This window comes from Callorhinchus milii, unplaced genomic scaffold, assembly GCF_018977255.1.
Source record: "Callorhinchus milii isolate IMCB2004 unplaced genomic scaffold, IMCB_Cmil_1.0 Scaffold3, whole genome shotgun sequence".
NCBI lineage: Eukaryota > Metazoa > Chordata > Chondrichthyes > Chimaeriformes > Callorhinchidae > Callorhinchus > Callorhinchus milii.
In genome coordinates, this window is record NW_024704744.1 from 60,954,558 (window position 1) to 60,977,761 (window position 23,204).

Below are 23,204 nucleotides of genomic sequence, written 5' to 3' on the forward strand. Positions count from 1 at the left end.
CTTCAGTATCCTTTCCTTGGACAGTCTAAAAAGCACAAACCTAAATTAGCTGTTGCCCCAATTAATATTAATATTGCACTACTTTGGTTGTGGGTGGGTGGGGGGGGGGGTGGACTTTGGGCTATAAGGAGGATTATAATTGCTGGTAAAGGGCTGGTCACAGCTCACTGCACCACTCCTCACTCCCTCCCTCCCTCCCAGATGTGATGGGAGCTCCTCCCATTAGCTTTGCACTTGGCGTTAGATCAGCGTCGCTGCAGCAGCAGCAGCTCTCAGTTGGTGATGAGCTGCAGTGGGGAGAGCTATAGCAGATCTCTCCTCCTCCTCTCCTTTCTTTCTCTCTCCTCCTCTCCTCTCTCTGTCTCTGTCCTCAGTGCTGCACACCATGGAGGTGAAACACGACCGGTTGCCAGAGGAGAGCTTGGACCACCTGAAGCTCAAACCCAGACCCCTGGAGCCTGCTCAGCACCCCAGCAGAGTGGGTGCTAACCTGTGCAGTCCTGCCAAAAAGAAGGACTATACCGTGTCTGTCTATATCAAAAATAAATCCAAAAGCGAGCACGTAAGCCAATTTTTTTCTTCTTCTTCTTCTTCCCTGTCCGCATCTACTTTTTCTTTCCTGTTGCAGTTGGGACTTGAGAATCCGATCAGTGCAAAAGACAGGGATAGTGGGAATCCTCCCCAAGCTTTTAGGAGTTGTGCAGCAATTGCCACTGCCTGTGGGAGTGCATGCTGTGGAAGGGAAGGGAAGTGTCAGATCAGTGGAGATTTCTCTCCTGTCTTCAAAAGTTGCAGCTGGTGTTATAATAATAATTCTCAACACATCTTACCTGCCTCCTGGCAGAGCCATACTGTCGCTTTTAAAATGTAAACCTGCAGAACTAGACTTCACATTTGTCAGTGGGATTGCTGCAGCCAAAGCAACAACAATAATAATAATAATAATAATAGTAATAGTAATCCTTGCATTTGATACAACGTGAGGTCTTAGTGGTTGGAGCACTCGCCTCGCAAGCGAGAGGACCTGGGTGCAGAACGTTGGGCAAATTTCCTTACTCCACGCTCCTCTGTTTAGCTAGCGGTAAGTGGGAACCTGGTTGTTAGTCGATTGGAGATCGCTTTTCCGGGAGTAATCCTTCCGAAAAAAATAATGATAATGAATTGGACACTCAATCCACGACTGTTTGTGGGGCACTGCTGTGCGCAATTGGCTGCTGCGTTTACCCACAAAATATACAGTCAATTCACTTTACTGTATAATAATAATAATCCTTGCATTTGATATAGCACCTTATCACATCTTCGAGACATCCCAAAGCGCTTCACAGGTATATTCTGTGAAGTGCTTTCAAATGTCTCGAAGATATGATAAGGTGCTATATCAACAAAAGTATTATTATTATTAGGATTTTGATTATTATTATAGCACCCTCATTCCAACAATCAATCTTGGAATTTCCATGTGTAGGTGGGATGCATTAAATTCTCAGTTTTCTTTGGATATTGTTAAGCATGGTGATCGGTTTTTGCATGTGCCAGACACCCGGCTGATCAAAAAAGAGCACCTTATCATGCCTTTGTGATATCTCAAAGGACTTCACAGGATAAATTGTAATGTAGGTGGGTGAAATGTGGGTGAAATGTAGCAGCCAGTTTGTGCACAGCAATGTCCCAGAGCCAGCCATGGGGTGTGTGACCGATAATGGATGTAAACTAAATGAGGAGAAGACGAGCCAGGTACAGCAAGTCTTCTGTTTAACCCCTGGCCTGCCTCAGATTTCTGTAATGTGCCAAATGCATATTGTGTTGACTGCGTGCCTGACAAGATATAAGTAGTGGGTTACAAGCCAGTGAAAGCCAGTCAATAGATTTCCGACAATGTCACAATGGTGAAATTCATGTCATGTGAATTTCAAGGAAGGAAACCTGGTGTGATTTATTCCTATTTGTGTTGTGATGTGTTAAAGCTCTGATCGACCACTGACTGTGGCTGGTTTCTTAGCTGATAGGAGATGTTTCAGAGCAGCTTCGGGCACTGTAAAAGTAACAGCATAATATGGTATTGCTCACACAGCTGCTTTTCACTAGGTATTGTTATATTCCACACGTATATGGACAGCAATCAACTCTACCTTTCTGCCTCCACCTTTGACTCCAGGAGTCCTGCTGTTCTGATAGACTGTCTGTCAGACATCAAGTCCTGATTTGCAGGAATTCAGGCTTGATAGAACTCAGGCTATGCAGGTCAACTCCCGACAACACCTCCTTACCTCAAGTGCTGATTTTTTAGTCTTCCCTGGTTGCTCACTCCAAGTCGTGGAGTCTGTGCACAACCTTGGAGGTGTGTTTGATCCTCAGCTCTCCTTTGAACCTTTCATCCAGGCTCTAACCAAGTCTGTTTTCCTTCATTGCTGCAGCATCATCCGCCTCAACCAGTGCAGGTGAAGCCCTCAGCCACACCCTTTTCAGATTTCCAACACCCTGATGTTCACTGGCCACCATCCTCAACAAGGTCCAGATCAACAGAATCCACATTGTGTCCTGCAACAGGCTCCACAAGATAATCACCCCCATTCTCGTCTGGCTTCACTGGCTCCCAATCACCCAGCAGATCAACCTCAAGATCCTCGTCCTTACCAATAAACACCGACTTGATCCTACTCCGCCCTACCTCATGATCTCCTGTGACCCTACACTCTCAGCCACTCTCTCCCCTTCACCAACTCTGCCCCCTGCCCACTCCACCCCATCATCAACAGGCAAGCCTTCAGACATTGCCCTCAGCATCTGAAACTCTCTTTTTAAATCCCTCCACCTTGTCCATTCTAGGTGTATGTTTCCACCTTTATAAAAACAAAGGCAACAACGAATAATTTTACATTTATCTGGTGCCTTTCACATTGGGGGGATGTCTCAAATGACTTTAGTGAATCAGCTGGGAGCCTGAGCAGGGGATGGGGGAGCTGAGGAAAGAGAGGGGAGAGGTGACTGAAAGTGGGGTCGAAAAGAAAGGTCTTAAGATGGGCTTTTACAGTGCGGAGGGGCCGAGATGGATGAATGAAGTTCCAAAGAGCGGGTGAGAAGGTTGAAAGTTTTCTCACTGATGGTGGGCAGATGGAACACGGGGCATGAAGCAGGCAGGTGTTCGCTGAGCGGAGCGCGCGGCCAGGCGTGTAAAGGTAAGGTGGGGTAAGGCCATGGAAGGATTTAAATGGCAGGACAAGGAAGTTGAATTCAATCTGCTGGCGGTTGGGCAGCCGGAGGAGTCAAGTGAGGATGGGGGTGATAGGCTTGTGGAGCCTGGTGCGGGGCACTATATAAATGCAAGTTGTTGTTGTAATGTTATTCATAGCTTTGCAGAATCTGAAGTATTACTAGTTCATGTTCATATATTTATTTCTTATATTAGTTCAGTTGTCATTTCAGTGTTTAGAAGTAAAGCTGCCCCTTTGAGTGGCATGGTGTCATAGAACTGCAGGACACAAGTTTGTGCTCATGATTCCTCATATAAGTTGACCCTAATTCTAGTTGCACTGATAGAAAAGACTCCTGTAGGAAGGACATAGGGAAAATCTAGCCATCAGACAGTAACTAATTACAGATGGGAAACTCTGGAAGCTGAAGGAGAGCTGTACAGAATGTAATATATCTGATTTACAAAAATAAGGAAGGAAGGTTTTCTCTTTTGCCTAAACCTCTGCAGGCCATGTTTATGAGCAGCTTTGGGAATCACTAAGCTGTAGCGTGCTCTTTTGGATGAGTGGAATGCCACAGTCATCTAACTGAACACAAACAAGCCGCTTGAGTGACGCAAATTAGATTACTCTTTTCTTCTGGCGGCCGCTGGCCTGCTAGTATCTCATGGGATGAAATGAGTGTGCAATCTGCTTTCACCTCTGGGAAGCTCTGTTTGGATGCAGCCCAGGCTGGTGGAAGGTTAGGTTCATCTGTTTGTTGACTGCAGGTGTCCTTTGTGAAATTATCTTGGCTAGTCTCCAAGTGGATCCATAGTACTAGAGTGCTCTAATCTGGCATCAAATTAGCAGAATCACTTGGAGAGAGGGATGGGATGTCTGAGGTGGGAAATGGAAATGTCAAGTTGCTGCAGTTTTTTTTTTGAGGAATTTATCCCCTCAACATGTGGGAAGTGTGCTTTGGAAGTAGTTTGCATTGAGTCAGATTGCATTTTGGGACATGCACCCAACATGAAAGGCACTATATAAATGTATATTGTATTGACAGCCGCAAGGAGACCCATTTGTGCAATTTTAATTCCAAATTAAGGAATCCCACAAATTAGACCTCATTGTCAGAGCAGAGTAATGGGAGCTTCACTCTGTGAAGAGTGCTTGATGTTGACACTGGGTGCCCCAAGTAGGGTCCTCCCTTGCCCTGATGAATAGATAAATGAAATGCACTCGATCATTGAGGACAGCTCAGCCGTGACTGACATCCGATAGCCTCTGGCATTCACTTCAATGTGTAGGCAAATACTGAGAACACTCAGCAGAGGGACAGTGGCAGATTATTGTTCACCTACAAATACAAATTGACTATACTTTATAGTAAAGTATTGTGAAATGCTTTAAGATGTTTTGACCACATAAGGCACTGGATCAAATGGAAGGATTAAAGTTCTTGTGATAATCATGTGGTTCTTATTGCAGCCAACTCATACTTATAACTACAGGCTACTCGATATAAATGGGGGCAGGGAATACTGTAGTGGGAAAAGATCACAGATTTTATGCATTATAAGACCATCAAACTTGGAAGATTATAGTTTTAAGTAGCTTCCACTGAAGTTATACTGAATGAATCCTTCCTTCCTATAAATCAAGTACAATTTCATTAAATTTTCTCACAGTAGTTGTACAATTTACTTAATATTTGTTGCATTGTAGATATAAAGTGCGTATATTTTTATGTCCTCTCTCACAACTGAGGTATCAGTCTGCCTTAATAGTACTCTCACGCCTGTTTTGAATTCAAGTCAGCTTCAGGACTTGAGCTCATAGGATAACACTCCAGTGCAGCACTGCATTGTCAGAGGTGCCATCTTTTGGATGAGATAATAACCAAGGTCTCAAACACTGTTTAGATGGACATTAAAGGTCCTGGGACACTATTTAAAAAGAGAAGGGAATCAACTGTCCAGGTGGATATTCCTCCAGCCATTTGCCTATGGCTGTTTGTGGGATTTTGGCTGTCACACCTATTCAGTCACAATAACAACAAATTACATTTGTATAGTTTGCTGTTTTTATAGCACCTTTCATGTCGAGAGGATGTCCCAAGGTGCTGGACAATCAGGGATTTCCAACTGAGCTCAGGGTTGGTATCAGGAGGAGTTGAGGGTAGGAGTAGGAGAGTGTCTGAAGATGCATTCAAAGAGGAAGGTCTTGAGATGTGTTTTGAAGGAGGCAAGGGAGAGAGCAAGATGAAGGGACTGTGGGATGGAGTTCCAAAAGGTGGGGGCAGAGAGACTGAAGGCTCGACCACTGATGGTGGGGCGGGCCGGGCGGGGAATGTGGAGCAGGCTGAAGCCTGCTGAGCGGACAGATTGATATGGGGTTTGCAGGTCACAGAGGTAGGAAGGAGCAAGGCCGTGGAGGATGAGGATTTTGAACTCTATCCGTTGGACCATGTGGAGCCGGGTGAGGGTGGAGGTGACAGATTCTCAGAGCAGGTGTGGGAGAGGACAAGAGCTGCAAAGTTCTGGATGATCTGTGTACGGTGTACAGTGATCTAGTGTACAGCTGAGATGGAAGACTTTGAGCTGAAAACAATTGCCTACTAACTCAGCTAGTCAACGATGAACCAAATCTAAATCTGCTTTCAAACCCAGTACAGCAACAGCAAATTATTATTCGCCTGTCGTCTGCACAACAAGATCTGAATGATCAAGTAGTATATGATGCATTACTGACAACATGACAAGAAGATAACTCAGTGAGTATCCCCTGACACTAGTGCAGGTATGTGGTGTATGTGGGTGACAAGCCGAGAGTTTAGAAGATAGAAACTGAATTCCCCAAAGCAAAGATTTAATAGTAAAATTTGATGTACAGCGCTCCGAGACACTAGCCCTGCCTGAAGGATGCTATATAAATGCAAGTTGTTGTTGTTAGTGTTGAACAGAAACAGTACCTAGGTTCATGATTTCACATGCGTACGGGTTAAAAAAATACATTAGAAGTTTGAAAGTAATAGTTTCAGTTGGTTGGATGGAACAAAGCAGTCAGCAGGTGTACAGAGTACTAGATAGAGTGTTACCGAGAATGTCACAGAGAAATGAATAAGGGTGGAAGGAGAAACGTTTTGACTGCCCATTAACGATCCTCATTCTGGATTTCAAATCCTTCCATGGCCTCACCTCTCTCTCTCTCTTCTCTCTCTCTCACACTCTCTGTGGCCTTCTGCAACTCTACCATTCTAGCCGCTCCCTCTGCTTGGCCATTGCTAGTCTATTTCGAAGCTCTCACCTAATCTGCCCCACCATCGGTGGACAAGCTTTAAACCATTCAGTCCCCACTCTTTGAAACTCCTTCCCTTCCTCCCTACCTTTGCTGCATCCCCCTCTCCCCACCTTTAAAGCCTTTCTTAAGACATTTTGTATCGACCGCGTTTTCAGTCACTTTCGTCCCCCCTCTACTCTACTCCTTTCCACCAGCTCCTGCCTCTAGAAAACCTGAAGTGCTTTGAGATGACCTCCCGACATGAAAGGTGCTTTGTAAATCTAAATTCTTGTTGTATTAGTTCTTCTTTCTGACTTGTACTGTATTTTCAATTAATAGCCTTATGTTTGGTGAATTTAAGATGATAAAGGGAATCGATAGGGTAGATACAGAAAAGCTAATTCCTCTGGTGGGGGAACCCAAAAGAAGGGGGGGGGGGCATAGTCTTAAAATTAGAACCAGGCCATTTAAGAGTGAAATCAGGAAGCATTTTTTCACTCAAAGGGAGGTAGAAATCTGGAATTCTCTCCCACAAAAAGCCGTGGATGCTGGATCCATCCACACTTTCAAGAATGAGGTTGATAGATTTTTGCTACGTCAGGGTAGGTAAGGGATATGGGGAGAAAGCAGGAAATTGGAATTGAAAGGATTATTTGAGGTACAGATAAGCCATGATCTAATTAAATGGCGGAACAAGCTCGAAGGGCTGAATGGCCTACTCCTCTTCCTATATAATTTTGTGCTCATCGGATGAGAGATGTTTATCAATATTGCTATTTCAGGCATTCCAGGGACAGCTGTAGCAGTTACATCCAAAGTAAAGCCTTCCTTACTATGCCCCAATAATAATATTATCATCATCATTGGATTTGATATACATACATGGGATTTACTGTAATGTGTAATGCGATGACTCTGTATTTGTAGGCAAATAAATCAATAGTGGGTAAGTGACACCAAGTTTGATTTTAAAAGGTTTTTAGAAGGAAGCAGGAAGGGAAGACTGGAGAGGGGAGAATTTCTACAGTCTTCATTTCTCGAAAATGGAAGAATTAGAGTTGGAATCAGTTTTGATTTTAATATACAGACTGTAGTCAAATATAATAGATTAATGAACACATTCTTATAGTTCATATATTTAGATGCATATTATATGGTTGTGAGGATTACATGAAATCTAGTTGTTATTTATCCAGTTTCACTTCCAATCGCGTTTAAAGTGTTACCCTTGTTCTATTATATGTTGATGGGGAAAATTCTAGCCTTTGATTTATTTGCTTTTAACTTCTTAATGGTGTCAGCCTGGTTCAGTTAGTAGAACTCTCACCTCTGTTCCAAGGGCTTGGGGTGTACTTTCTGAATACATGTACACTTGCGGGGTAGCAGAAGGGATGAGGAATATGCAGGAGGCAGGAGGTCAGTAAGGGAACAAAGTGGGTAGAGGAGTGTAAGCAGGTTGGAGAGGTAGGGAGGTGCTAGGGCATGAAGTGATTTGTCGATGAGTGTGAAGATCTTGAAATTGATCTGACAACGGGGAGCCAGTTGGAGCCTGGCAACTGGGATGATGGAGGTGCAGAGTTTGGTATGGGTGAGGCGGAGATTTGAATTAATTGGATGTTATGAATCATCAAGCTGGGGAAACAGGTGAGGAGGGCATTGGAAAAATCAAGGTGGAAGATGATGAATGTATAGATAAGGGTTTCAGTTACATTAGGTGTGAGGTATGGTTTGAGAAGAGTGTCGTGGCAGAGGGTAGGAAAGCAGTCCTGGTCAGGGACCAGATGTGGGGTAGGAAGGATTCCTGGGGGATCAAATCTGACGCCTTGATTGCGCACAGGTTTAGTAAGTCTGAGGTTAAGAAGGTTGGAGAGGTGGTGATAAGATGTTAATGGGAGCCAAAGATTATGACTTCTATTTTGTCAACATTCAGCTGCAGAAAGTTGGCGCTCATTCAGGCCTTGACGTCTGACAAACAAGCAGGCGGAACATTAGTGGGACCTGGGATCATGGCTGGAGGAGGTATCAACCAAAGTGTCATCCAAATATATAGTCTGCGGATAGTATCGCCGAGAGGGATCATGTAGATGAAAAAAAGGAGGGGGCCACGGATATAGCATGGGGTATCCAGCAGGTGACCGTTTGAAGGTGGGAGGAGAAACCGTTTGCGGAGACAAAGAGATAGCGGAGGGTCACTAAGATTACACTTTACAGTAAATGCTGTGAAACGCTTTAACACGTGAAAGTCGTTATATCAAATGTAAGGTTTTTTTCAATGATCAGAAATTCTATCAGCCTCCCATTCACTTGTTCTTTCATTAAAGATTTGCGGGAGAAATTACTTGCAAATGAGCTTGATTCATCTTCCTATCTTTCCAATCTTTTTAATTTGCATCCTTGATGTTCAGAGGTGAAAGTGACAGACCTGATTTGGCATTCCTACCATTCTCAGCTAAGTTGACATGATGAATACAGTTATCCAAATGGGTAAAGTGGAACCATAAATAAAGACTGAGATAAAATATATCATATCCTGCTCACTGATTCTCTATCAATGTTGTATTAAAAATGCAATTATAATATGTATGAAGCAGTGAACAAGAGGCTACCTAGTACCCTGGTACAAGTCATGTAAAACTGCATCATAATAATCCATATATTTGCTTAGCATTTTGCTTACAAAATAAATAGTCAATTCACTTTATAATACATTCCGTGAAGGGCTTTGAGAATTCTGAACGATGTGATAAGACGCTATTTCAAATGCAAGGATTATTAAAGTGTAGTGACTCTGTTTTGTGGTACAAATGTGGCGACCAATTTTGCACACAATAGTGTCCCACAAACAGCCATGAAATGAATGACCAATTTTATTTGGGAGCTTGTTGGCTAGGACACTGGGAGAAACTCCCATTTCTTTTGAAATAGCGCAATGGAACTCCCACAAAACATACAGTCAATTCACTTTACATTATATTCTATGCAGCGCTTTGAGATGTCTTGAAGACATGATAAGGCGCTATATCAATTGCAAGGATATCTCATCTGAAGGACAGCATCTCCAACAATGCAGTACACCCCCAGCACTGCATTTGAGTGACAGTTTTGACTATATGCATTTCAAGTCCCAACATGGGGCTTGAACCCACAACCTTCTGAGCTGAGGCTGACACATTGTGCGCTTGACTAAGTCCCACTGAGAATTATATGGAAGACAATATGAGTCATGTAATCTTTGGGAAACAATGAGGCGAGGGTGAACAATGATGGTGTGGTTGAGCGGGGGAACAGACCTTCAGGAAATTTGCTTGATTACTTTTGCTGGTGAAGGAGAAAAAAAATATTTTTAAAAAGTCAGAACCAGAGATTAAATGGAGTGGAGTACATACTAGTGCAGGTTGTGTGTGTGTGTGTGTGTGTGTGTTTGTGCACATGCCTTTTTCTCATTCTAAGCTCTTTAACGTGTTTACTCTGCCTGGATGAGAAAGGAAGCCTGTTTGATAAAATAAATAGAAATCAGAAAATGTTTCTTCACACAACAGGTGGGAGAATGTAACATGCACTGCTCTAGATGCAGAATCGATTGGGATGCGGAATACAGAGAAAAAGGGAAATAGGATTAAAATATCTGCCATCTGATACAATAATGAAACAGGTTCAACATATTCTTATGCTTACAATTCTGTAGTTTCTGAAGCAATATTTACACTTTTCTTTTGTTTTCTCTGTTTAGTCACAGCAGAAGTGTATTGTGGCCTTCGCCCTGGTGTGCTGCTTTGCCATCTCTGTGGCACTGATATTTTCAGCTGTTGACATTCCAGGTGGCAGCAATGATCTAGAAGATATGATGTGCAATAAAAATTGCCGGTAAGAAGTAAAAGAACCCATCTGTTTGTGAATGCGTGGGTTTCCAATATTGAATACAAGGGTTGCCTTCAATGCAGAGAAGCAATGAGCCAAGCTGCCTGTGAACTTTCTGTGTCCCCTTTAGCAACCTGGTCTCTGACATTTACACAATGTAATTATTTCCTTGTGCATGTGTGTCTCGTAATTTCAGGCCTCAATTGATTTTTAAACTGGATTTTATGTTGACATTTGCATGGAACGCTCAACGACCTGGACAAATTGCAAAACAGACAGTCCATTTCTGGGTTGCACAGGCGTGACGTCACAGAAGATACAACAACAACAACAAGATTACATTTGTATAGCACCTTTCACGTCGGGAGGACATCCCAAGGTGCTGGACAGTGTACAGCATTTCAGACCCGAGCCGGGGACAGGGGGCGGAGAAGGGAGGGGAGAGGAAGGGGGGTGGCCGATAGCATGGTCGAAGAGGAGGGATTAGAGGTGGGACTTGAAGGAGGCTAAGGAGGGGGTGAGGCGGAGTGATTAGGGGATGAAATTCCAGAAGTTGAGAACAGAGTGGCTGAAGGCTCTCCTGCCAATGATGGGGTGGGTGGGTCAAGAGACGTGGAGCAGGACAGAGCCGGCTGAGCGGAGGGAGCGGGCGGGTTGGTAGGGGGTTAGGAGGTCGCAGAGGTAGGGTGGGGCTTTGTAGGTGAGGACCAGGATCTTGAATTGGATCCTCTGAAGGATAGGGAGCCAATGGAGTCGGGCGAGAATTGGGGAGATGGAGTATAATTAACAGCTAAAGCTGTTTGGGTTTGGAAAATCAAACTTAGTACTTTGCTACTATTATCCAGGTTAATATGCTTCTCTACCTTGGGATATCTTTCTGCAACACCCACCTTCATAATTTATTTTGGATCTAGATTTGTCTCTGTGGTGCAATAACTGGACTTCTAGAGGATGGGAATAATCCCGGAGGATTTCTTGTTACATCCCTCTTTCTTCTTGCTCTGCAGCTCTGCTTTTCATCCACTATCTACTTTTCCTTCTAACCCATCTTTTTTACCATCCCTCCCTCCTGATTTCTTTCACGCCCTCCTCGCATCCATCCCTCCTCCCTTCCACCTCTTTGTGTTGCTTCCTCCCCCTTGTTCCCTCTTTCTTCTACCATCTCACTCGTTCTGTTTTCTCCTCGTCTTCAAAACATTGCCACTATCTCTTCTCCCAAGCTGCTGAGACCCTCATCCACACCTTCATTGTGTCCAGGCATGACTCCTCTTAACACTGCTTACAGTACTCCCCAGCTCCTCCCTACACAAGCTGAAGACCATCCAAAACTCTGCGTCCCTTGTCTTCTCTCTCCAGGTTCTATGAGTCCTTTGCCACCATCCTCGCTCAGCTCCCCTGGCTTCCCCTTTCAAGTGTGTCTGTGGCCTCGCAACCTGCTGCAACCCTATTGCCCCAGTAACTCTCTTCACTGGCTTGCTTCACCTCCACCACCATTGGCCTTCAGCCAATCTGCCCCACTCTCTGCAACTCCATCCTCCGTGGAGTCTTTCTGCCTTGTCCCCTTCATCTCCTGACAATTTAATAATAATAATAATCCTTGCATTTGATATAGTGCTTTTCACGTCGGGAGGACGTCCCAAAGCGCTTCACAGAACACACTGTAAAGTGAATTGACTGTATATTTGTGGGCGAACGCGGCAGCCAATTGCGCACAGCAATGTCCCACAAACAGTCGTAGATTGAAAATGACCAATTTATTATTGTTTTGGAGGGATTATTATTAGGCTCTGTGTGGAGTAAGGAAACTTGCCCAAGGTTTCGCCCTGCCTGGAATTGAACTCAGGTCTCTCGCTTGCAAAGCGAGTGCTCTAACCACTGAGCTACAGGACTCCACTATTTTAAATTTACAAATTTAAATCTGTCTTAAAAGATACTTTGCATTCAACCATCTTTTCTCTCCCCTTCTCAGCTCGCCCCTCAGTCAATAGTGTGAAGTATTGTTCAGGCGTGAAAGTTGCTGTATGGATGTACATTTTTGTTGTTCTTTTCTCTCATTTGCTTCCCTCTGCTCCTGATCCTGTCAGCATCTTATTTCCCCAGGGATAGATAGCAACGTTTCTTCCAACCAACAAATTCTAAGCAATATAGTGAATGTCAGGCAAGTTTGGTGATTGAATCCCAGCCCAGGAATGCAGCACTTAAGGGTGTGAGCCACCATCACATCAATCATCATGGTTAATTTAAAGTAATAATCTCTTTGTAGCCCTCTCTAGAATTGCTTTAGAAATGTTTCAAAAAGAAAACTATGATAGAATGAAGGTGTGAGGATAAAATTATATTCTACGTCTTGGCTGAATTGGGTTTGTGGCATAGTTACAATCTGTTCAGTGTTGCAGTAGTCTTCCTGGAAGTTTCTCAAATTTAACCTGAACAATGAAAGTTTTTTAATAATCACCCCGCCACACACATACATGTGCGTTTGCTAATATAAGGCTTTCAAAGAATTTCCATCATCCAGCAAAACAAACCTCAGAACTCAAGGCACAGTCACGCTCTTTATCTAGTCCCACCCTGCATTGTTTTGGACCTGGGGAATCCTCAGCAAGCTTAGTTTGGGTGAAAGGAAGTGTAATGATAATGAAGTGTGTTAAATAATTAATTATCACCCTCTCATTACAGTATCAAGCTGTTGTTTAAGTGTGTCCACCATCCTCCTTTTACCTGTTTCAATTGTTAATTATAGGAAGTAAGTCAATACTTCCTGGTGTTTGTCCTGAAATTGTCCTATGCAACTCTAAACCTATGTCTTCTTGTTCTACTCTCTTGGTGCTTCATAAATTATTGTTCTGGGTTTACTTTTTTAATCCCATTTAAAACTGATGTTGTAAAGTTCACCCAAACCAGTGAATAGGAACCGTATTGACGGCCTGGTACAGGCAGACTGGGAAATAAATGAACCTCTGGAAGGAAGGTTTCTAACAGTTTTCTCCAGTGTTACTGAGAAAATTAAGTGACTCGGTAGATGCTCCCATCACTTGACCACTCCTATCTTACCTTCATGCTTTTCATCAGCTTTTAGCCTACAACACAGAGACCGAGTATTAGAATGTAAGGAACGGGACGAGGATAAAGCTGGCAGAACTTGAGGCTTCATTATTTCTATGATTGTAGCATATTATTGAAATCTGTAATTTACATGCTTCTATACTTCAGACTGAAGAACACACGGAGGTGGAAACTACCACAGGCAAGATGTTGAAAAACAGTGATTTCATTTCAGACAGTAGCTGTATTACTCATTCAATGGGTTTTCTCATAACAGCAAAACTGAGATGAGCATCAGAAAGACAGAGGCAGTCTCAGACTACTATTTACAGCAATTACAAGTAGTTTGAAGTGATATAACAAAGGTTTTTCTTGAAAGATTCTAACTTTCCTAAAATGAATGTTAACCATTTGAAATTTATACAATGCCTAGCAAATTCATGTTCTTGCGGTGGCTGATTTCAGCAGCTACCCATGATGTTTAAAGGAACAAAAAGGAAAACATTCTATTCACAGCTGACAAAGCTTTGTAAAGTAGGAGAATCTCCAATAATTTTAAGCAGCTCACATATTAGTCCTGTTTTATATCTTACACCTGATGTCATTGACAAATGGGAAATGCCATTAAAGGACGATAAAGCCTATTAGAAATCACCACCGAGCAGGCACCATCTTCTATATATTTTTAATAAGCTTCATTCAAGCAGAGCTTTTTGATTTTGTTCTCGACCACCCACACTGTAATTTTGGTTGAAAATCCCACAGACCCAGGTAATTCCCTCACTCTGATTCAAGCGAATTGAGTCTTGAGTTTCAATCCACATTTCATGGTTCTGAATAACTCCCTTTTCCTCCCCAAGACAAGAACAATCTGTGTATTTTGTATCCATACTTGGCATTAAATTATTTATGAAGGAATTATCAGACCAGCTGGTGCGTGTCTCAGGAAAGGATTAGAGGATTATATGCTCTATGCTGTAAATTTATATATAGCAATGAAACTGAGTCTTAGGATGTGGCATTCACTGAAATGGTTTTTCTTATTTGATTGAAAGAAAAGTTATTTTAAAAAATATATCCTTGCCCTTCTGATGGCTCAGTTGGTGATGGCCCCATCCTTGGTCTAAGAGCTAACCTAAGAGTTAATGGGTTTGTCCATGCGTCCCAACTTGACTTCTCAAATGTCCTCTTTGCCCATCTACCCAGCTTCACCATGCACAGAATTCAGCTGATGCAAAACTCTGTTGCGCCCACATACTCACCCGTACTAAACTCCATACCCCCATCATACCAGTTCTAGCGAGGCTCCACTGGATCCCTATCACCGAACAGATCGAATTCAAGATCTTCACTCGTTTTGAAACCCCTTCATACCATGGCATGTCTCTACCTCTCCAACCTACTTACCTCCCAACCCACAATCTTCCTTCCCCATCTCCAGGTCACGCCTGAAGACCTTCCTATTCAATTTTGCCTACGGTCACCTCCTTCCAGCTCGGCTTCATGCTCTGCCACTGTCAAGTTCTGGGACGCTACCCTGTGTCAGGGTTGCTATATAAATGCAAAATGTTGTTGTTCAAGAGTTCCGAGACGCTGCCAATTGTGAAGGGAGCTACATAAATGCAAGTTGTTGTTGAATTAGCTGATCTCAAGCAGGCAGCACTGGGTTTCTTTGGGAATTCAATGCCCTTTCTACAGAAAAGAAGAAAGCCAAGGTTTCCACTGGTGAGCTCAGAAATTTCTCATGATCTCAAACCATTGAATTTGATATAGCACTTTATCATAGCATGAAGATATCGCACAGTGATTCACAAGATTTACTGTAAACAGTCAATTTTCACAAAGCAATGTCTAAGCAGCCATGAAGTGAATGACCAATTTTATTTGGTGGATTATTGGCTATAAAACTGGGAGAAACTCCCTTCTCTTTGAGTAGTGCCATGGGATCTTCAATGTCCTGATTTTTGATTGTTTGATTGCAAGTTTCGCCCTGCCCAGTTCTGTATCTCTCAGTGTTATTGAGTGCTGAGATCCTAAACTAATTGTGATTTTCTCCACAGTATTTACCTTGTAGAAACCATCCCAGAAGAGCTGACCTTTACCGACAACAGTACAGAACACACCTCACTGTTCCAGGGCTGGATGGATTTGCTGGATGCAGCACAAAAGAGTGTGGATATTGTCTCCTCCTATTGGGCACTGAAAGACAGTGAGGAGGAGCAGGCAAGTCAGTCAATAAATGCAGAAAGATTCTTGACCTAAATAAAACCGAATAGATTCAGGCAAATGTTCCACCATTGTCCCAAAATGTAACCTGAATTGTTTTCTATGAAGTTAATGACACCGATAAAATGGGCTGCCTCCAGAAATCTGCAACTCAAAAATATTAAGTTAACCCGTTTGGTAGGAACAAACAAGCTCCTACACCAATACTGACAGATTCTGGCCTCCAGGGACCCTTTGCAGACTTTAGCTTGTCAGGGTTAGGAATATTAAAGCCTACTCCATGAATACAATTTTCTCTTCTAAAAGTGGTACAAACTATGCTCGGCTCATATTTCAAGACGTTCCCATCTAATGACGAGTAAAATAATTAAGCTCTGTACAAACCCTAACCCACAAAACTGCGTACAATTCCCAATACGCAACATAGATGTACATATATAGAGTGCCCTTCACATTGGGGGGATGTCCCAAAGCCCTTGGTACCTTTGCCTATAAGCCTGAGTTGAGGGGGGGGGAAGATGAAAGCGGGGTCAGACAAGCACGTCTTGAGACAGACATTGAGGTGAGGGAGGGAGTTGGAGGGACTCTTGGGAAAAGCCCGCCTACTGGGCCGAATGGCCNTTTTTTGTGCTGTACGATTCTGATTCTATGATTCTATGGTGACAGGGAGGATAAGCTGGGTGAAATGAAATAGGCTGTTACTCGCTAAATGAAGAGAGCAGATGGGTTGATAGGGTTGAAGGTGGGGGATTTAAAGGTGAGAATGAGGATCTTGTACTCAATCCACTGGAGGATATGGAGCCAAATGAGAATGGGTGTGATAGGGTGATAGTCCATAAAGTAGTACACAATTGCTAACACACTTACGTCTGAACTGTGGAACAATACTGAGAAGTCAAATATATAAGATTCTTGTGAGCGAATATCGCCTTTGTTATCACTGTCATCAGTTTTTGTTTTTCATAGTATTTTGCTTACTTGTTAATAATTATAAGAATCCTTGCATTTGATATAGCGCTTTTTACGTCTTCTAGACGGCTACAGTAGGAGACACATAAAGGTACTTTAAATAACCTCTGTGAACTAAATTCAAGGAAATTACTACATATAAAGAATGTAGAAATGATGCAGCACTTAAATCTTCATTGTAACTTTTATTAGCTTTTTTTTCCATTTTTATAAATTAGGGTCAAAGAGTATATCAGAAGCTGTTGGACATCCAAGCTCGTGGCATTGGATTGCAAGTGGCAGTTAATAAGTTTCAAGCATTTGGGGACAAAGATACAAATCATCTGAAAGCAAATGGTAAGAAGATCTTTCTTCAATACAACAATGTTGAATACAACAACAACAACTTGCATTTATATAGCTCCCTTCATGCAGGGTAGCATCTTGGAGTACTTAAAATACAAATAAAACAGGGGAGCAAAAAGCATGCAAACCAGATGGAGGAGTATAGTATGGTAAAAATCGCTGGCAGTGCAAGATTGGGAGCTGCAACACATAATAATATAATAATAATAATCCTTGCGTTTGATATACCACCTTTTATCACGTCTTCAAGACGTCTCAAAGCATTTCACAAAATATGTAAGGTGTAGTCACTGTGTATTTTGTGGGCGAAACGCTGCAACAAATTGCGCACGGATGTAGGGTTTTTAAAAGGGCAGGGAAACTAGGAAAGGAGGGTCAGGAGTAACAATATTAAAAACAGACCTCATCTTGCCAGTTAAAAGAAGCGTTTAAGTGAGTGTGTTTAGCAGTGGAATCACTGTGGCCAGAGGTCAGGAAAGGATGAAAGCACTTTATCGTGACTGTTGATTTAACAGAGCAATGCATGTACTGTACTCGCTGATAAGGGAAGTGTGGTAAATGAACAGCATGTGTTAAAACCAACAAGGGAGCAGAAATGCTCAGTATAGTTATGAGTAATGAAACAAGACCATTATTAATGATGGTGGCACAGAGGGTTGTGGATACACAGCAAGTCTGATGCAACTGAGCAGAGGAGACGAGGAAAGAAAATCAGCAAGCAATCAAAAAGGTATTGTGTAATATTGGGGGCCTGGAATATAATATAAGGGGTTTGAAATATAAAACAAAGTGATAACTATTGCAGCTATCTAAAGTGTTTGCTCATTTGGCGCATTGTGTTCAGGGTTAGGAAGATATATTAACCCAGAAATAAGTTCACCATTGGTCCACTAGCTTGCTTTTTGAGGGAAGGAACTTACAATGCAATTCAGTACAAATTTACCACATTGCGAGGATGACCCAAGGTGATTGACAATACTGATTTGGCACCTACGCTGGGAGCGGAAGCTGAGGGGGCTGAGGAGGGGAAAGATGGCCAAAAACAGATTCAAAGAGACAATAGTTCATTATAAAGGGAGCTGTATAAAGTTGGGTTGTATTCTGTATAGCTGAAGTCGCAATAAATCAAAGAAATCGCAAAAACTTGCATTTATTCCTTTCATTTAGGTGTGTGGACTTTGGTGTTGGAAAGAACTTAGCCCCTGAGCTCTGTATCAGTTGATGCATCTGGAGGGTGACGCTAAGGAGGCCAATGAGCAAAACATTGGATAGAATCCTTGAGATGACAAAAGCTATAACAACAATTCATATTTATATAGCACCTTTCACGTCAGGAGCGTTTTACACAGCTGTACAAAATTTCAGTAAAGATGGCAGTGAGATAGAGGTGTTAAAAGGGCAATGTCCTGGAGTTGAAAGAAGGTGGTCACGATAGTGGATCTGAGGTGCAGAGGCTGATGAATCAGAGCCAGAGGCATGTCACTGAGGCCGAGGCCAAGAGAGGATGACTTTAAGCTTGTTGATATTCAGTTGCAGGACCTTGCTCATACGTGATTTGCTGTAAATCAGAACAGTAACAGTGTTGTAAATTAGAGTAGATGTCACCAGTGGAAGCATGTAGTTGAAGAATAGGAGCAGGCTACGGCTGGAGGTCTGAGATGCAGCAGGAAGTCAGTGATGGAGAGTTTGGGCTTTGAGTACTAAGGCCAACCAATATTGACCAGTCTTAAATTCTGTCTCTATTTTAAGGAAAAACAGAGGTATCAAATTATAGATTTCAGGATTTGGGGATGTGGATTTATGTCCGCTCAATATTAAGCTAAGTGGAACTCAATTTACTTGTGACCCTTCATAAGAGTTATAGTGATGTCTTCATGGGGGATTTGTACTCTGATCGGCCCTAAAAGACAGTGAATAGTCACTTGCACTTGCACATATCTATCCCCATAGCATTACCAAATCTCACCAAGATAGATGAATTCATTTGGCTGTGAACAAGCTCTTTGCTTTGTGACATTATTAATGATGCCATCAAAGATGGTTGAATGGCTAGCCGTGCACCATGCTGTTGACAAGGTGAAGATAAATGAGGTTTTCTTTGAATCTGTAGGTTGTAATTACTCTACTTTGGCAGGTAATTGAATTTTATTGCATCATGTTCCTCTCTGAATTGTTTCTCCATTCTGAGTTTTAAGGCTCTCCCAAAAGGAACTATTTTGTGTGTCATTTGGCAGAGTTGTTCTTTGAAAATATCTGATGTTTGTTTCCTTATTGCTGCAGTGCATTCAAAGGTTAAGTGTCAATGATGTATACATAGGACTCCCCGTGTGATGTGATAGTTAGCAACTGGGATGTAGATTAGCCCTACTCCTGACTTTGGTACAATAGTTGGAGCTGAAACCTCCATCTGGTGCCATTGGAACTGGTACCCATAAAGCTACTTATCCCATTTTATCCAACTTCAAATTGTACCCGAAGATCTTTCTAATCGACTGTGCCTACAGTCACTTCCTCTTTCTCCCCATCTTAATAGCAAACTCCACCATTGTTCAGTGTTCCAAGATGTTACCCTACGTGAAGGGTGCAATATAAATCCAAGATGTTGTTGTATTTGAGTTTTTTTGTGGGATTTCATCTTAACTCAGAATGAGTTTGGCTTATGTGCTTTGAGGCAGCATTCTAATGTCGAGCTCAGTAGGTATTGACTCCAATAGCTGAATGCATTGAGCCAAATATTATGTCCATATTATTAGGAGTTTGAGGTCAGAATCCTAGACTCATTTAAGAAACGGTTTGATGAAGGAATGGGAGGATGGTGGGGTGGGTATTCAGTGTGAGATCAAATAAAGCAATGGGCCTTCTTCATCCAAATCTCTCTTACAATAGTAATACTAAAAATCCTTGCATTTGATTTAGCGCCTTATCATGTTGTTGAGATGTCTCAAAGCCCTACACAGGATATACTGTAATGTGGCATGACTGTATTTTTGGAGCAAAGTCTCTTTTGTGATCTTGTGACTGGCTTTACTGTATTTTTGGCAATGATTACATTTTTCAGTCTGCACATGTCATTCCTATATTAAAACTGTGCTCCTGATCGCTACTTTAAAATAATAGTTTTTTTTCCATTCAAATGCGTTTTTTTCAAAATAACTGATGCCCTATTCTTTATTGCTCTTACATTCAAATAAATGCCAGAAATGTACGCCAGGGTCAATCAGCATCTGAAAGAGAACGAGGTTAACATTTTGATTCTCACCCTTTTTGAGCTTTTTAAGAACACATGTCCTTGTGGTTGCCGCTACTCTCCTGAACACACTGATTCACAATGGGGGTTGATGTCACCCTCAAGGATCTATTCCACATAGTGAGCCACGACAGTGAGTATTGACAGGCTTTTAGTTATGAGGTCAAGCACCCTGTCCACACACTCACTTTTAAAAATTGTCATACCAAATCGTTAATAAGAATAATAATCTTTCATTTGATATAGTGCCTTTCATGTCATTGAAATATCTTAAAGCACTTTACAGGATTCACGGTGTGGTGACTGTCTATCTTGTAAGTTAATCTGTGTTTTTCAGATGCTATTTGACCTCCTGTTCATTTTTAGCATTTTCTATATTTATTTTCAATCTCCAACATGCGCTCATTCACAGTTTCTCTTTCTCTCTGTTTGCAGTTGCTGTTTAAAGGGATGAGCTAAGTCTTTTAAGCAGTTAATTTGGTGCTTGCCAGGATGTGGCTGCCTAATGAATGTTTTCAGCAAGTAGGAAAGACAATAACTCAGGACTTGAACCCAAATTCATCTGGATATTGATAGATGCAAGTGCAATAAAACTAAAACTAATAAGATTTTTGCTATGTTTTGGATTAGACAAAGATTAGTTGTATTATATTAGCACTATTGAGCGAGAGGAAAATTCTTTGATAGGCATTGAGCTTGGAGTCAATGGGTCTGGCTTCACATTGAAGCTGCTAAGCCAGCAGCTTCTCAGGATGGTTAGTACATGGGAAAAAATGTCTCTAAAAAACTAATCTAGTCGGCAATGTTGTGACATAATGCATTTCAGCCAGGTTTTGGATTGTTCTCTGTATCTTTATTGTACCTATAACAGTATATCACCACCTCCATTCTAATGTCACTAGTTTTGTCTTTCACAGTTAAAATAAACTTGCAGGGCGTTTTCAAATGCATGACCTTGCAATTATTTTCACTTGTATGCATAAAGGATTTTTAAAAAATCTATCCTAAATGACCAAAAAAGGAGATCACAGCTAACAAACTTGCGATGGCCATGTGATTGAACAGTCTCTTGATACTCACTGCCTGGGGACACGTATGAAGAATGTATGGTTCATTGGGTGGCTGAGGATTCTGCATTTATCAGCAGAGAGCGGGGATGGAAAAATCACTTCAAACAATTCACTGGTGACTTATCTTACATTATTAATAAATAACCTGAGTCTAATTTTTTGGTATTTCTTAACTGATTTCTTAATAAGAAATATCTAATTAGTAACATTTCTAAAAAAAATACTTCAGAATGAAATCAGTGCATTTGATGGTTTGGAAATTACACATTTCTTACTAAGAAAGAGTGCAAATTAGAACCAGTTTTGTTTCAAAGATGTTCGATGGCTCCAGTGAATGACCATAACTGATGGGAGTTGAATTGTTGGAAAAAACAGTAATATCAGTTTAACCAACCCACAAAGGAATATAACGCACCATTAAGCCCACACAAATAAAATTATAGCAATCATTGCTTTTCACAAAATAAAATTGCAAGATAAACACACGCAGAATACAGGAGTGAAAAACATAATATTTCTTAACAGATCTGTTGTGTTATCAAATTTGTTATTGAGAAGCATTGCACTGGCAGCTTTGATGGATACTAGGGATCCTGTCAGCTCATTTGTGAGATATATGTTTTCAGAACCAATCCTCCGCATGTCAATGTAACATTTGAATACAGCAGTTTAAATGGCAGCTAATGACCAGTTATTGACTGTTTAACATGCAGGTGCTAAGGTGAAGTATATAGACATGGCTCCCATTATCGGCGGCAAACTTCAGTCTTCCTTCTGGGTGGTGGACAAGAAGCACATTTACATTGGCAGTGCCCACATGGACTGGCGCTCCCTGGTTCAGGTAATTTTATATGCAAAAGAAAAATAATCATGGGCTTCTTTTAAAAGAACCTTGGAACATTTGCATACTGTTTCTTTTGCCTGTTAGCCTGGCTCAGTTTGATAGCACTCTATCTTTTGGGTAAGAAGGTTGTGGTTTCAAGTTGCATTTACGGATGTGAGCTCATTAGTCTTTGTTGATACTCCAGTGTTGTATAGCGAGAGTGCCACCTTTCAGATGAAATGTTAAACCACAGTCGTGCCTAACTGTTCAGGTGGATGTGAAATATCCCAAGACATTTTTCGTAAGGAGAAGTGAGTTTCTCCCAAAGTCTGGGATAAAACATTAGTAGGTCTCCAGATTCAGGAGTCATTCATCTCACAACTGCTGTGGATTGGAAAGGATAAACTATGATGATGATGATCTCACAGCTGTTTGTGGAGTCTTTCTGATGCTAGTGGCTGCTGTTTTTGCCTTCATGCTTGACAGTAATTACCTTTGAACCACTTAGATGTTTCAACCTCCTAAAATGGCTTTGAAAATGCAAGTTTTTAAAATTTCTTTTCCATACATTGAACAGGTAAAGTTTAAGCTTCTACATCTAGTTAATGGGTGGTTTATATAAGGCCCACTGTGTATAGATATCATTACCTCAGTGAGAAATTCGGGGGAAATTGCACACTTCAATGAATAATGGACAGCTGAAGCAATCTATTCAGTATGAAAGACAAATGTACAGCATTTGGGAAAACACTGAAAGGAAAATAATTAATTGTCATAGATGGCAGGGAATGAAAGATTAAAGTGTAAGTGAAGTTGGCACAGTTGCAGGCAACTGACTGATTGGTTCGTCTCAACGAATGGCTTCTCCTCCACCCCCCGTACTGTCTCATGTGGTGTCCCTCAGGGCTCTGTCCTCGGTCCCCTCCTCTTCACCCTCTATATGCTCCCCCTTGGTGACATCATCCGCAAACATGGGGTTAACTTCCACATGTATGCGGATGACACCCAACTCTACCTTTCCTCCTCTACCCTCAACTCCACGACCACCGATGTCCTGACAGCCTGCCTGTCCGACATCGAGTCCTGGACGAGAGACAACTTTCTTCAGCTCAACGTGCGAAAAACCGAGGCCCTCCTGATTGGCTCACGTCAGCGCCTCCGCA

The 23,204-nt window shown here is 41.9% G+C and overlaps 1 protein-coding gene across 1 annotated transcript in view; it reads left to right on the forward strand.

Annotated features, from left to right (window-relative positions):
• Positions 1-385: 385 nt before the first annotated feature.
• The window catches only part of LOC103181789 (inactive phospholipase D5), a 65,489-nt gene continuing 42,670 nt past the window's right edge, over positions 386-23,204 (forward strand). Inside the window, exons 1-5 of the mRNA XM_007898477.2 lie at positions 386-562; positions 10,189-10,322; positions 15,422-15,584; positions 16,775-16,892; positions 21,932-22,059. Coding sequence (XP_007896668.2) covers positions 386-562; positions 10,189-10,322; positions 15,422-15,584; positions 16,775-16,892; positions 21,932-22,059 — 720 coding nt within the window. The remainder of the gene's footprint in view (positions 563-10,188; positions 10,323-15,421; positions 15,585-16,774; positions 16,893-21,931; positions 22,060-23,204) is intronic.